This window comes from Temnothorax curvispinosus, unplaced genomic scaffold (genome assembly GCF_003070985.1).
Source record: "Temnothorax curvispinosus isolate PA1 unplaced genomic scaffold, ASM307098v1 QBEX01004029.1, whole genome shotgun sequence".
Taxonomy (NCBI): Eukaryota; Metazoa; Arthropoda; class Insecta; order Hymenoptera; family Formicidae; genus Temnothorax; species Temnothorax curvispinosus.
The window spans coordinates 23,088-35,980 of record NW_020213809.1 but is presented as its reverse complement, the minus strand read 5'-3'; the positions used below and the strand labels follow the sequence as shown (position 1 = coordinate 35,980).

The window sequence follows — 12,893 nt, the reverse complement described above, 5'->3', positions numbered from 1 at the left end:
GACCCACCTCCGCTTTACGAGAGCCGTCGGGCGATCGAAGTCACCGCCGAGGCTGACACTGCCGCCACCGCGCGTTGCAGCCAAGGCTCGGTGGCCAGGTGGACGACGTGGACGATCGGACGTCGCGCTGCTGCCGTCATGTCGACGCACGTGTACCGTGCGCGGTATACGCCGCCGCGACCGTCGCGAGCAGCCGCGAAACCGGCGGCGGCGGAGGAGAGACAAAGGAAAAATCGCGATCGCCGTCGTCGACGGACGTTCGCTCGGTGCTGCCCCGGTGGCCGTCGACGACGGTGAAAACCGTATGTACAACGGGTTGGGGCCGTTGGGGGTAGACGAAGGGTAGGGAGAACGGTTCTAACGCGCCGGCGGATGAAGCCTAGAGAGGGAACGACCATGAAGAGAAAGATGAGAGGAGAGAGAGTGACAGAGGGAGAGAGAGAGAGAACGCGACGGCGGCTGATGAGACGAGTCAGACAGCACCCGGCCAACTGCACATCGCTGAATGAACCCACCGTGACCCCGACGTTCCCCCGCACATCCGAACCACAGCCACCCCGTGATATCCACCTTCTCCCTCGTTCGCCTTCACCTCCCTATTCCTATCCGCCCACCGACGACCGACGTGATCTTGATGTTATTTTATATATAAACGCGTCTCGCCACCCGACACTCGTCCCTTCGACGATGCCTCTCCCTTGTGAGACGTGAGACACAACGATACGCTCACACACCGATCCCTCTTGTGTAGGTGAGTCTCTCCTCGGGGAAATACCGTCTTTAAAGAGATTCTCGCCTGAAATCACCTAGCACAACGACGCGATCGTTCTCCACGGTATTTCTCGAACGAGCTACGAAGCTTAGTTTACGATTGCGTTTGCGATAATTGGAAGAAAGTATTTGGACTCTAATTTTTCATACACAGTTGTCGCTTCTCCTTCTTCGAGATTATCATCTGATTTAATCAAAACTTTCTTCATAATTGCAACGACAAGAATTGCCGAAGAGTATGAATACATCAAGAAACCGTCGTTCATTTGCGTAGTGAAGATATCTATCGTTTTGCTTCTGAAGGCTTTAGACAAGTGAAGAAGTAAGAGAAATGAAGAAGATCAATATTAGTTTGTCTAGCAAATTCTTCTATATAGAAAGTGGTCGCAATTCCCCGTTTAGGGGAAGTTTCACAATAATTGGATATTCGATTTTGATAGGAGTCCTAGATAATCAGAGAGGCGACATTTAGAGGTATAGTCTGATCAGCTGCCTAAATCACATGATCATAACGCCATTTATTTGTTTCCCTACTACATTGTATTAAGCAATCAGTAGCGCAATATGTATAATGCGCATTTGTACATAACGTTAATGGTAATTTATCGGTGAAAACAACAATAGGAAAATATCTATTAGTACGTTTATTTAGGAAACACTTACTTTTCTCCCCTTCTTCTTACAATTTAACCTTCTTCCTTCAACTTTTTTTACTCATAATAGAAGCAACATGACGGATAATCGCGATAGATTGCGATAGATCGCTATAATCGTCAATGTTGCCTCTCTGATTATCTATATAGGACTCTAGATTTTGATGCGTAATGACAGACTTATTATTATATTTCTTTTTGATGCGAAAAAGAGAGGTTCTTACGAGCGCGCTCATATTAAAACACTATTTGTTCCGCTATGTATTCTACGTACGTCAGACCTTACCCTCCCACCCCTGGTATAGCCATCCTATATCTATTACTTGTCAGTGTCAATAGCTGTTTGCAACACTTAAAGGGTTTGATCATCGTCAATGGAATTTGCTGAATAAAACTCCAAACAGCCTCATCAAGCCCGAATAGAGCACGAAGCTGACTTGATCTCCACCATATAATCACTCAATATTTTCTTCTGCGGTCTTAAACTTTAATAAGCTAAACGTAAACGGATATCCGGTTATTAATTAGGAATATGATCCGTACAATATTAAAAGATTAATTTAATTCTGATTGATATAAATATTAGTTATACAATATTTATATTTACGCTAATAGCAAAAAAATAATGTTTAAAGCTGAATTTTATTTAAATATATATATATATTAGGGTGTGTCATTTTGGAGCAACTTTTTTTTTCATTTCACGACGAGCATATATACTTGCAGGAAAGTAAAATAAGATTAATATTAATATTAACAGGTCGCTCCGCGCAATTTTTTATTTTTTATTTAGTAAGATAGAAAAAATGTTATAACTATCTAACAAACAGTACGACAGCCGTGCGCCACGTAGATTTTCTGTAGTAACGTTACCGCTCTACAAAAAAGATCTTTTATCATTTTTTCACAACGTCAACCGTTCAAAAGATATTCAAAGTTAAAGTGTTTGATAAATTTTATAAAACTTGTTTTTGCTTCTTATGAATTTTGTATCCTATCGACTATCAAAAATTATGAAATACGCAATACATATTTTTGTAGAAAATCTAACGATCTACAAAAAAGGTCTCTTATATTTTTTTCATAAATATAACCATTTAGACGATATAAAGGTTTAAAGTTGAAAGTGTAAATCATCAATTATATTATATATATATATATATATATATATATATATATATAGATAATTGAGTTTTAAATATATATACCTTACACATATACATATCATTATATATACGTATATTAAATAAACAAAAATTATTTCATTAATTTTTTAAAATAATGACGTATTGATAATATATTATTATGATAATGATAACGTAATACATTGTATTTAAGACCAGCAAACGTCCTTTCAATAGTAAAGATACGTTGCTGTTAATGAGCACGCAAATACGTCGCAACTAGTGGAATAACAAGCTTTATCCCTCATTTGATAGGCATTGTGCATCGGTACCGATGTCGGCACCGTATTTGACTACCACGCGCATGCTGGATCCGTCGTGACGTCAGGGGGCGAAAAATCAATCCACCCTGCCGCGCCGCGCTTTGCGGCAGGGATGTGACTGTGTGCGCGACCCACCACCATCCACCGTCTGTTAATTGTTACAACGGTCACGTTCGCGAATGTAATAGCGAGACAATGGAAGGCTTTTATGGGGTTTCAGCAATACAACGGAGACACGCAAAAGCGCGCCGCCGCACCGCGTTAAACTTCGCAATCCGCAAACTCCGACTGATTGCGAGGAAACCAATGTTTATTCGACGCGGACGAGATCAACTGCACGTGTGATCACGTGCCGCACCGTTGACACACGTTCGATCGCGCTCGAATAAAGGCAAATCGCGTTGAATAATCATCAGGCTATATCGATGCGAATAATCAACGGTTGCAATTTAACGGTCGTAAATTTATCATATCTTCGATTGCCATAATAAAAATCAGTTACCGTGTTTTCAAGCGGTGTTCGTTCGAGATCTAAAATTATTTTAAACTAAATGCCTCTAATATAAATTATGTTTTCATCAATCTTATATAATCATAGATAAATATTTTCTTCATTTCTCCAATATAAATAAAGATATATGTTTTTTTAAGTCAAATTTGTGTTCTTTTAATTTATGAACTGTCATTTAAGTCTATTATCTGTTATCTCTAAGTAGAATGATAAATTATACTTAAAAAAAAAACTAAGCACATGGTAACTGAAGACAGCTAATGACAAGTCTTCTTCATTTATTTTCAACTACATGTGATATCTATTCTTCATATAACATATTCTGAGATCGTCTGCGAAATCATCAAATTTCGATTTATCTTTGAAGAAAACTGAATCTTACTGTTACCGAACAAATTTCATACGTGTTTCCCACGAAAACCGCGGCAGAGACGATCATCGCTCGCGAAATTGATGGTTCCGCGACAGCGCATCGCGAATGCACGGTGCATTCACCGACAGTATTTAACAGATTAATTAATTGAACCTACTTTCGTCGCGTACGTGGCAACGATACTTATGTAACGCGACGCGCACGGAGGCCTCGAATACCGGCAGGAAGTCTAATACGCGAAATTACTCAAACACGCGTAATGGCGATCGCGTGTCTCTTGCTAGCACGTACCAATAAGCAGCGAGAAAAACACGCTTCGGAGCAATCAAATGCAGCAACGTGCGTCCTCCCACGTAGTCAGCGCGTATGTGGTCAGCTCCTCGCGCCAAGTCGGCCACGTGAAATTCCTTCGGCCGGCTCTGTTCGGCCGCAACTGAAATCGCGACACGGGAAGGCGCCGTCTTATACGCAGAGCGCATTAATGCGTTGACTTGCGACCAAACAAGACAAACATGCGGCCCCCATTGATAAGTAATCCACGGACGTGTGCGACGCACGTCGCGTCGCGGCGTTATATGTACACGACGATGATACCTGACGATAACCGATGTATTCGTTCACGGAACTAACAGTTCTGCCACGCAGCTTACCTTGAAGTCAATGGAAGGGAACCTTGGGAGATTGTTACGAGCGCTATTTTCGATCCTTCACTGGAATCAGCAAATAATATTGTCTATCTATCTGTCAAAGTATAGCTGATAAAATTATTCTATCCGGTGTAACATTGCGTTTTCTATGAATGTATTACCCCGTTCGATGAATACATTAACATCTTAAAATTGTGTGCATGTTTTTGACACATATTTTGAATCTTTCATTTATACAGCGAAATAACTGTATTGATTACGTTTTCTATTTTCGTGAAAATTTTTGAAATTAGGGGTAACGTGAAGGGTGGTGGAGGAGGGGGAGAGGACGTCTTCTCTTATCGCTCGTGATAAGCATATTCTGCTATGAATAGTAAATATGTGTATACATATATAGTATCGATTGAGCACTCGGATGCTTATATAATGCAATGTAAACAACACGTGGATATTTATACGATGCAAGCTAAACAATTTTCCGATCTGAGCGACAACGATTTATGACCAGGCAGCGCGCTTCATTGGTATCCAATATGGTGACGCGCGGCTATTAATGCGTATAATTAGTAAAAAAAAAGTGACACGGGTATTGCGTAGTTCGTAATATGAAAAAATTGACTTGTTTATCTGCTGCGCGTTCTTCATAATTGATGCGGTTGCGCGAAGCGAAATCGGAATCGCCCGTATCGTATACATGTATATTTCATCTCTGCGAAAGCAGCTTCCACGCGCAATAAACACTCGCCTGTGTGTGTGTGTGCGTGTGTGTGTGTGTGTGTGTGTGTGTTTTATTTATGTGCGAGGCAACTTGAGCAGCCTTTATTGCGTTGTTTAAGATTCTTCAGATATGCAGAGCACGCGCGAGGCGAATCAAAACTTGGGCTGTACATGGAATAATTATTTGTCATTGCGCGCCGTTATCAGTCCCATTACGAACAATGAATGATGCATCATTCCGTGACGTAACGATACGGCGGAATAAAGCGGCTAATAAAGCATAAATAAGACTTTTGCGAAATCGCCTTGAGAATTATATCTGATAACACACTTTAATGCGCACTTTGCGCGCTTTGTGGTGAGATCGAGAGATAAAGGATAGACGGGAAGAGGCTCGCAACAGGCGCCAAGTGGTTAAACAAAAGACAAAATCAACAATGGAGCGCGAAAACGATGCAGGTACGTGCACCTCGCGCATTCCTCGGACTATCTCCATTGTGCTCTAAACTGACCTCGAATATTACATTCCTGAGGCACGCGAACAAAATGAAGAAAACAAAACTGTTCCGAATGACGAGCAGTGTGGAAAAAGTTGGATGTACTCGTACGTCAGACACGCCTCGCGCCTCGCGCCTCGCGATTTATGCTCCGTAACAATAGCGACAAACAAATGTTTCTAACGCCTCATTCGGCATGAATCAAAGTAGATTCAACAGAGGCATTATTCGATGCATCAGGCCGCCAGCATCATTAACTTATTAAGTTAGTTAAGCGAGGACGAAAGAAGTCAACGTTGTGCATTGCGGCGGTCGTAAGTTACTTTCAGACGTTTTAGACTCGCGGCGATATTTCGCTCTGTAATTTGTACGGAGATTTCTTTTTCCGCTACTTGAAAAATTTGCATTTCTATTTGATACCATCTGAAGAAACATTAATAATAGTCATCTTTCGGGGAATATTTTTACAACACATGAAAATGCCGTTTTTATATTTTCTTTAACAAGTAGGTGTCACTATTAGACACAAAGTCGATAACTGACAAGAGTATAAGTCTAGAAGATTAATTAAGAGACATTGAGTATATAGAAGCAAGTGATATTTCAAACGTCTGTATTATTTTTTAATTTTGAATCTATGTATTTTTTTGCCTTTGTTACAAGTATCTAATCAGCTAAATTTCTCATAAAATTTCATAATCAAGATTAAAATAAATTTACATTTTAATCAGATTAAAATGAAATTATTGCACTCTGTTTTTATTTGTTTAATGTCCATTCGAGAAATTTTATCATCAAATGCAAATGAGGGAGAAAAGATCACTTTTTTGAAACTGTTTATTTGCATTTGGATTAATAAACAAGATTAAAGAAATAAAAGTTAAACATCCAAGGTGATGCCAAAATGCAACAACTTGTAAGTTTAACTGTTCACTGATTAAAACAACTCTTTTAAAAATGTGACATATATTGGAATATATAAAATTTTTTTCATTATTTCCTGATTGCAGCTGAAAAGTTATAAATAGTATCGGATCATAAATAGTAAATTGATATTATGGATGGAGTCCTCTTAGTGATAAATATGATATAATAAATCGCATTTTTTGTCTCTTCTAAATTATACATATAGGGGAGACCGGGGCGAAGTCGTCATTGCAATTATTTCAGCGGGGCGGAGTCGTCATTGCAATTATTTCGAAATCTGTATGTTGTGTGAATTAGGCATTAATACTGTAAACGCGGCTTATGGTGCCCACGTAACCAACGGAGTTAATGAGATTATGTGCCATGTTGTGATTCTCATCGAGGCAAACGTCTTTTCGGAGGTCGAAAGTAAAATTTTTTGCGCGTCGAAAATTTGTAATATCTTAAATATTGGGTTGGCAAATAAGTTCGTTCGGTTTTTTCCATTCAAAACCAGTCAAAAAGCCGAACGAACTTATTTGCCAACCCAATATTATTGTGTCTCCGAATCTCAAAGTAAGGACTTGGATAATATGTGCTGCGTGTGCTCAGAGATGACAGAATAGAGCTGACGAGAAACGTGCGAGCGTAGGGCACATAAGTGTGTCATCGTGTTTTTAATTAATGTTTCCATTTTTCTATAAAAAAATAATTAATAAAATGTATCCTATTATTTCGATAAAATTATGAATTTTTATTTAAAATTCAGCCCGAGAATGGAGTGGCGACTCCGCCCCGGCAATTTTGACATTTCAATTTTTGCACCTTTGTCGTTTTCACTCTACCACTGAACGACGTAGACCAAAAATGTCCGTATAAATTTTGTAGCCAAGGGTTTATTCTTTACAACGGTATACCACATTTTACTGAAATTATTTGTTAATAATCGGCACCGAAAAAATAATGACGGCTTTGGCCCCGGTCTCCCCTACTGATGCAATAACTCGAAATAAATCTGTTGCGTCGAAATACGCACAACATGTTTATATCATTTTATGTTAATATACCGTTGAATATAAATGAAAGTAAGATACTTCACAGTTGGTTATGAAAGACACAAATGCATTTTGTAATCTTCGTTACGTTGCATAAAATAAATTGGCAAAGAATAAATTGATTTAACCTAGTACAAGGCGCGTAGACGCCCACTATTACATCGATAACCATATCTGGGTCATGCAAATTATATGGCGCAATTTTTTTATATGTTCTACTCGATAATACAACACGTATAGTCTTTACATATAATTACATAATCTTCTTGTTCCACGTTTATGGAAATACTATATACTATTTTTTTCTCGTAACACAATGTATGTGACAAACTAAACGTGCTTTAAAATATAGTAATTTATTGACGTTTTACATTCTTTTTAATAAATGATTTTCTAACGACGCAAAATATTTATTTAAAATTTAATCAGTTTTATTACAGTATTACATTAAATATATTTTTAAACGGACAATAAAAAACATTAAGTATAAAGTAAAGACACATCGTCCTATGTATTTTACATTACTTAATAAATATAAATTTTTATTAAAGTTTAGAAAAATATTTAATATTCATCTGAAATCTACTGTGAAATACGCGTCTAAAAACGATAATCATAGAAGTGGCGCTATCTTGAGACTAATATCGTGAAATAAAGAGAATAGAAGCTTCTTCGTTCATCGGATAATGACGTAATGTAAAAACACGTAACTCTAAACACAAAACCTGATAATTTAATAAAACCTTTTAATCTTTATTCTAAATACATAAATATATTGTTCTTAAATAAGAGATTAGTTCTTTATGTTCTCAACTAAACAACGTATCTTTTTATTTTAGTATTTTCCAGAAGCACTTAGTTCTACGATGTATCAAATTTTATTTTTTTAAATATAAATCCCTTACCGCTTAAAAATAAATCCATTACCGTATAATTATATGCAATTTTACATCTTTGTTTCGTTATATGATTTTCATACGTTGTAATTTTAATCGAATTACAACAAGTTATGTGGATTAACAAACATTTTTGTTTGCTAATGAAGGAATATATACAATTTATATAATAGAGATTATCATTAATCTATATTCAATTTTCGAAATGAACCTTGAATTCCTTCGAATTCCATCATAACACAGGATGCTTTCGATTCTAGTAAACGTGCCTTCTCGTTCGTGCGACTCAGCTTTTCATCCCGTAAAAACCAATCTCTATTCTTTTCAATTTTTTCCTGCCACGCAGCTGTGTGTATGTAAAAGAGAGATACGTAATATTATAGAGATCAAATAAATCTATTAAAATCATTCTCGTAATTTTATCTATACATATAATTGTATATAATTATATATCACAAAAGATCAATTAATAAATATTCTATTTATAAATATTTATAAAGTAGAAACGCTTTTATAAGCGTGACAAATATATCAATGTTATCCAAAATATAAGATAAAAAAATTATATATTTACCATTTAATTCTCGAAAAGTGCCTGCTTTACCACCCCATTCGTTAGGAAGTATATCCTTGTTTAGGTGAGCATGTAATTCTTCCCCGCCACCATTAAAAATATAAAACTGCAAACAGATAAGAATAGTTGATTGTGTAACAAGTGCGAGAAGTTGAGACGTGGACACGAGTGCGGAGTGGACGCACTCGCCTTCGGCTCGTGCGATCACTCGCACGAGTGTCCACGTCTCAACCCGCACGTGTTACACACCCTATTTTATATTACAAAGTGCGTGGAAAGTGGCCCATTATTGCGCGCGCGCCATCTGTGCGACGGATGGCCGATGTAAACATTACCGCACTGTTTCGACTCGTGTGTGGAATCGGCCATTTGTCGCACAGATGGCACGCGCGTAATAGGCCACTTTCCACGCACGTGTGATATAAGTTATTTGTGTAACAAGTGCGGTAAGTTGGAAATTGGACGTGCGGAGTGGACTCGCCTTCGGCTCGTGCGATCACCCGCACATCCACGTTTCTACTTAACGCACGTGTTACACACCCTATTTTATATTACAAGTGCGTGGAAAGTGGCCCATTGCGCGCGGAATGGGCCACTTTTCACGCACATGTGATATAAATATATTGCTGTGTGTATTTCCGACTTGATTAGTGGTTATTTTATTTAAACCTTTGGCCTTACCTTCTGAGTCAACTTTTCTTTCAAAAGTGGATAAAATATGTTAGTTAAATTAGAGATGAACGACGGTGCGTGAAGAAAATAAACGCCAGCCAATCGGTAAGGCATACTACCTTGCACTGCCAACATTGCGCGCCTCACGATAGATTGCGTTGGAATGAATTTTGCAATGTGCGGCATACTAAAGTTCTAAAAGAACAAATTTCTTTTTAAATAAACGACGCAAGATTTCAATAATGATCCGTGGTGAACACGTTAAAAGCAAGAGGGAGTATAAAATAAAATAAAAAATTTTCTTTCATGATTTTACAGTACCTTTATACTTTTTTTTTAATTTTCACTTTTAGACTTTATTAATAAAGCTACGCACAATCTCATCTATTTTCAAAGTAACAGCAGCGTAACTAGATAAGAGTGCACTCAATGCTTAACTTTATACTCAACTCACTCATGTATATCTTTCTTAAAGTATCAGCATATAAGTTTGTCATATCGTAAAAAAATGCACGTACTGTATTAAAACACGGAGTTTTTTATATTTGTTTACGAAATTTAAACGTCAGAATCGAGAATACGGCCAAAAAGTTCTCAAGATGTTGTGCCATGTAAATGTAGGTATTAATACGTATGATTTTAATATAAGGACACGGATAAAACATTAAAGTACAATAAGAAACATCGAAATGAAGGCAATAACGTCAGTGTTTTACCTCGAGATCCAAAACAAAAATATTGGACAAGCAGACTTCCTCCAGCAAACGAATATCAAGTTGCATTAAAACGCGTCTGACTATCGCTTGTACCGAGAACTTCTCCATGTCGGGATTACGTAATCGGAAGATGGTGACACGGTATCCTTCCTCGGTTAATGACGGCAAAACGACGCATTCACTAACGAAAATATTTGTTTATATAATAACACATGCAATAGTAAATTTAATCGGGACTTGACACGTTGTCCTAAAATCATTAGCTACTTTAATTTTCTTTTTTTTTGTCTATTTAAGATTGCGAACAAAGATTTATTTACATGGTCGTGAAGCAGTCTTGAATGTCTTGAGACAGTGGGTCTCGAGCGGCGAAAAATTCCGGCAAGGACGTTCGGACGGTGTAGTATCTTTCCAAGATTAATTTACATCTCTCGATACTGTTCTTGCAATTGAAAAGAAATCTCTCCAGTTTGGCGTCGTCTGCAATGAACAAAAGATGTGTGGATCACATTCCTATATGCAAAATTTCACACGTTTTTCGTTGGATACATGTTTTCTTTACTAAACTTGATTTACGTTCACTTAACTTCGGATACCTACTGCTGTGAGGTCGTTTATTTTTCTCACTTTTTAATAATCATCTTTTATTCTTATCATAATTTTTTAGTTAAAATCTTGCAAAATTTGTTTAGTTAGTTTAGTTTAGTTTAGTTTAAGGAAATGGATCCAAGGATTCTTTCCGTTTGTTATTTGATTTGTAAGCTTTGGATATGTAAAATATCAACATTTGTTTTTTATAGGTTTTGTAATAAAAAAGAAAACGTTATATACATATATACAAGACGTTCGTTAACATAAAAAGACAAAGTAAAAGTAAAAATATGTACAAAGTACAAATAATATAAAGCACGAATAGACAAATTTTTAAGATACATATACTTTATATTACGTCGTAATAAACAATACGTGTTGGAAAGCTCTGCACTGACGTTTTAACGCAAACACGTTCATAACGATGCTCATCTTATTGACGTGGAAAGACGAGATTAAGTAAGATTATGCTTTTGCGTCACGGCATTGATTAATGTTACAAATGCTATTAGTACGGCTACATTATTCTAATCAACTTTTTTATTCTTTTGACGAAACCTTGACTAACGTAAGTTTTGTTATAAAAACAAAAGAAAAGTTGTTGTGAGCAAATATCAAGTGGATAAGACGGTTACAAATACCATATGTATAGAAACTTGGAATTTATTTTTCAAAAATGTATTTTTGGAAAATACGTTTGTTATATTGTCTTAACGCGTTTGTTAACGTTGTCTTTAACGAAGCTTTACGTTACGTACAAAATAATGTCGAACGTTTCAAAAAATAAAGGTAGTGGGATCGTTTGAAAAATATATAACATTTAAAAAAAATATGACGAAAAAGTATTTTTGATACCATAAAAGTTAAAATTTTGTTTAGATCGTGTCTCACGTATTTTTGAACATGTCTTTTATATTATATATCTCTCCTCGTATTTCGATATTATATGTTTAGAAGCATAACGTAATTTTTCAAAAGTAGGTATGTTTTACCTTCTTAAGGTGCATAAAAGCATTTATAAAAACGTTTACGTTTTCCTTATTTTAAACTATACTACAACATACATCCAAAGCGCATCAAAATATAAAAAGGAGGACGACTTGGGTTCGTTTCCTTGTTAGTCAGATCGTTAGAGTTGAGATATTTTTCAATATCTTGCATATTATAATTATTTAAAGCTGTATTTGTATAGTAATAAAATCGCATGTTCGCGTCCTTGATGTGATTAGAACACGTTGCAAACGAACCTATGTGATTCGGCAAATGCGGCTGTTTCGAGAGCCATTCTCGAAGCGTTCTGATATCTTGTTTTCTCACTTCCGGGTCAGGTGCAAGTTCCTTATCTATACGTTTCTGTTGCGCTGGCGTTGGCGGTAATAACGTCATGATTTTCTGAGACAGCCACAAAATCGATATTGTTGTCTAGTCACACGATGTGAGGATTGCAAGATTTGGTGCAAGAGAAAAATAGGTACGTCCACGTGTATGTTACTGTAATGAAATAACATTAATTTTATCTTTATATTATTATTATATTATTGTATTATATTATTCATAATAAACATAAGTATAGGCTCTTCTGACGAAATCAACGAGGAAATAGTAAGAGAGGCACGCGGAGCCACGCGCGGTAATTATTGCGCGCAATCAAAATTTGGTCAATAAGATAAAATATATTAGTCACGACGTATTCGGACGTTTCGAAACTTTTCTTGTGTCCGCTTTAGCGTGTAAACAAACGTACGCGACCGGAAACGTACAAACGCGCGAAACGCAACGATCAAAAGCGCGAAACGGATATTACGGTCGTCGCTGCGACCGTTACCGCAATCGAACGAGGTTTAAGCGGTTCGCTCATTCGGGGGGG

General features: G+C 36.9%; 3 protein-coding genes across 6 annotated transcripts in view; 1 reads left to right on the top strand and 2 right to left on the bottom strand.

The window, feature by feature from the left end:
- LOC112453100 (rho-related BTB domain-containing protein 1) overlaps nt 1–4,205 on the bottom strand; it is a 23,276-nt gene extending 19,071 nt beyond the window's left edge. The window contains exon 1 of one of the 2 annotated variants that reach the window (XM_025013653.1): nt 4,047–4,205. The gene's annotated coding sequence lies outside the window, so the exon portion shown is untranslated. Of the gene's footprint in view, nt 1–7; nt 232–4,046 lie in introns of those variants that run through there. The other variant, XM_025013654.1, reaches the window with a different exon arrangement.
- LOC112453103 overlaps nt 1–12,893 on the top strand; it is a 25,740-nt gene that overhangs the window by 2,369 nt on the left and 10,478 nt on the right. The gene's annotated exons all lie outside the window — the stretch shown is intronic.
- LOC112453102 (alpha-tocopherol transfer protein-like) overlaps nt 8,289–12,893 on the bottom strand; it is a 12,694-nt gene continuing 8,089 nt past the window's right edge. The window contains exons 1-7 of one of the 3 annotated variants that reach the window (XM_025013660.1): nt 12,724–12,747; nt 12,274–12,517; nt 10,756–10,915; nt 10,436–10,616; nt 9,729–9,914; nt 9,048–9,153; nt 8,289–8,819 (exon numbers count right to left, since the gene is read on the bottom strand). In XM_025013660.1, the coding sequence (XP_024869428.1) occupies nt 8,656–8,819; nt 9,048–9,153; nt 9,729–9,914; nt 10,436–10,616; nt 10,756–10,915; nt 12,274–12,412 (936 nt within the window). In that variant the 5' untranslated portion in view covers nt 12,413–12,517; nt 12,724–12,747 and the 3' untranslated portion in view covers nt 8,289–8,655. Of the gene's footprint in view, nt 8,820–9,047; nt 9,154–9,728; nt 9,915–10,435; nt 10,617–10,755; nt 10,916–12,273; nt 12,518–12,723; nt 12,748–12,893 lie in introns of those variants that run through there. The other 2 variants (XM_025013658.1, XM_025013661.1) reach the window with 2 other exon arrangements.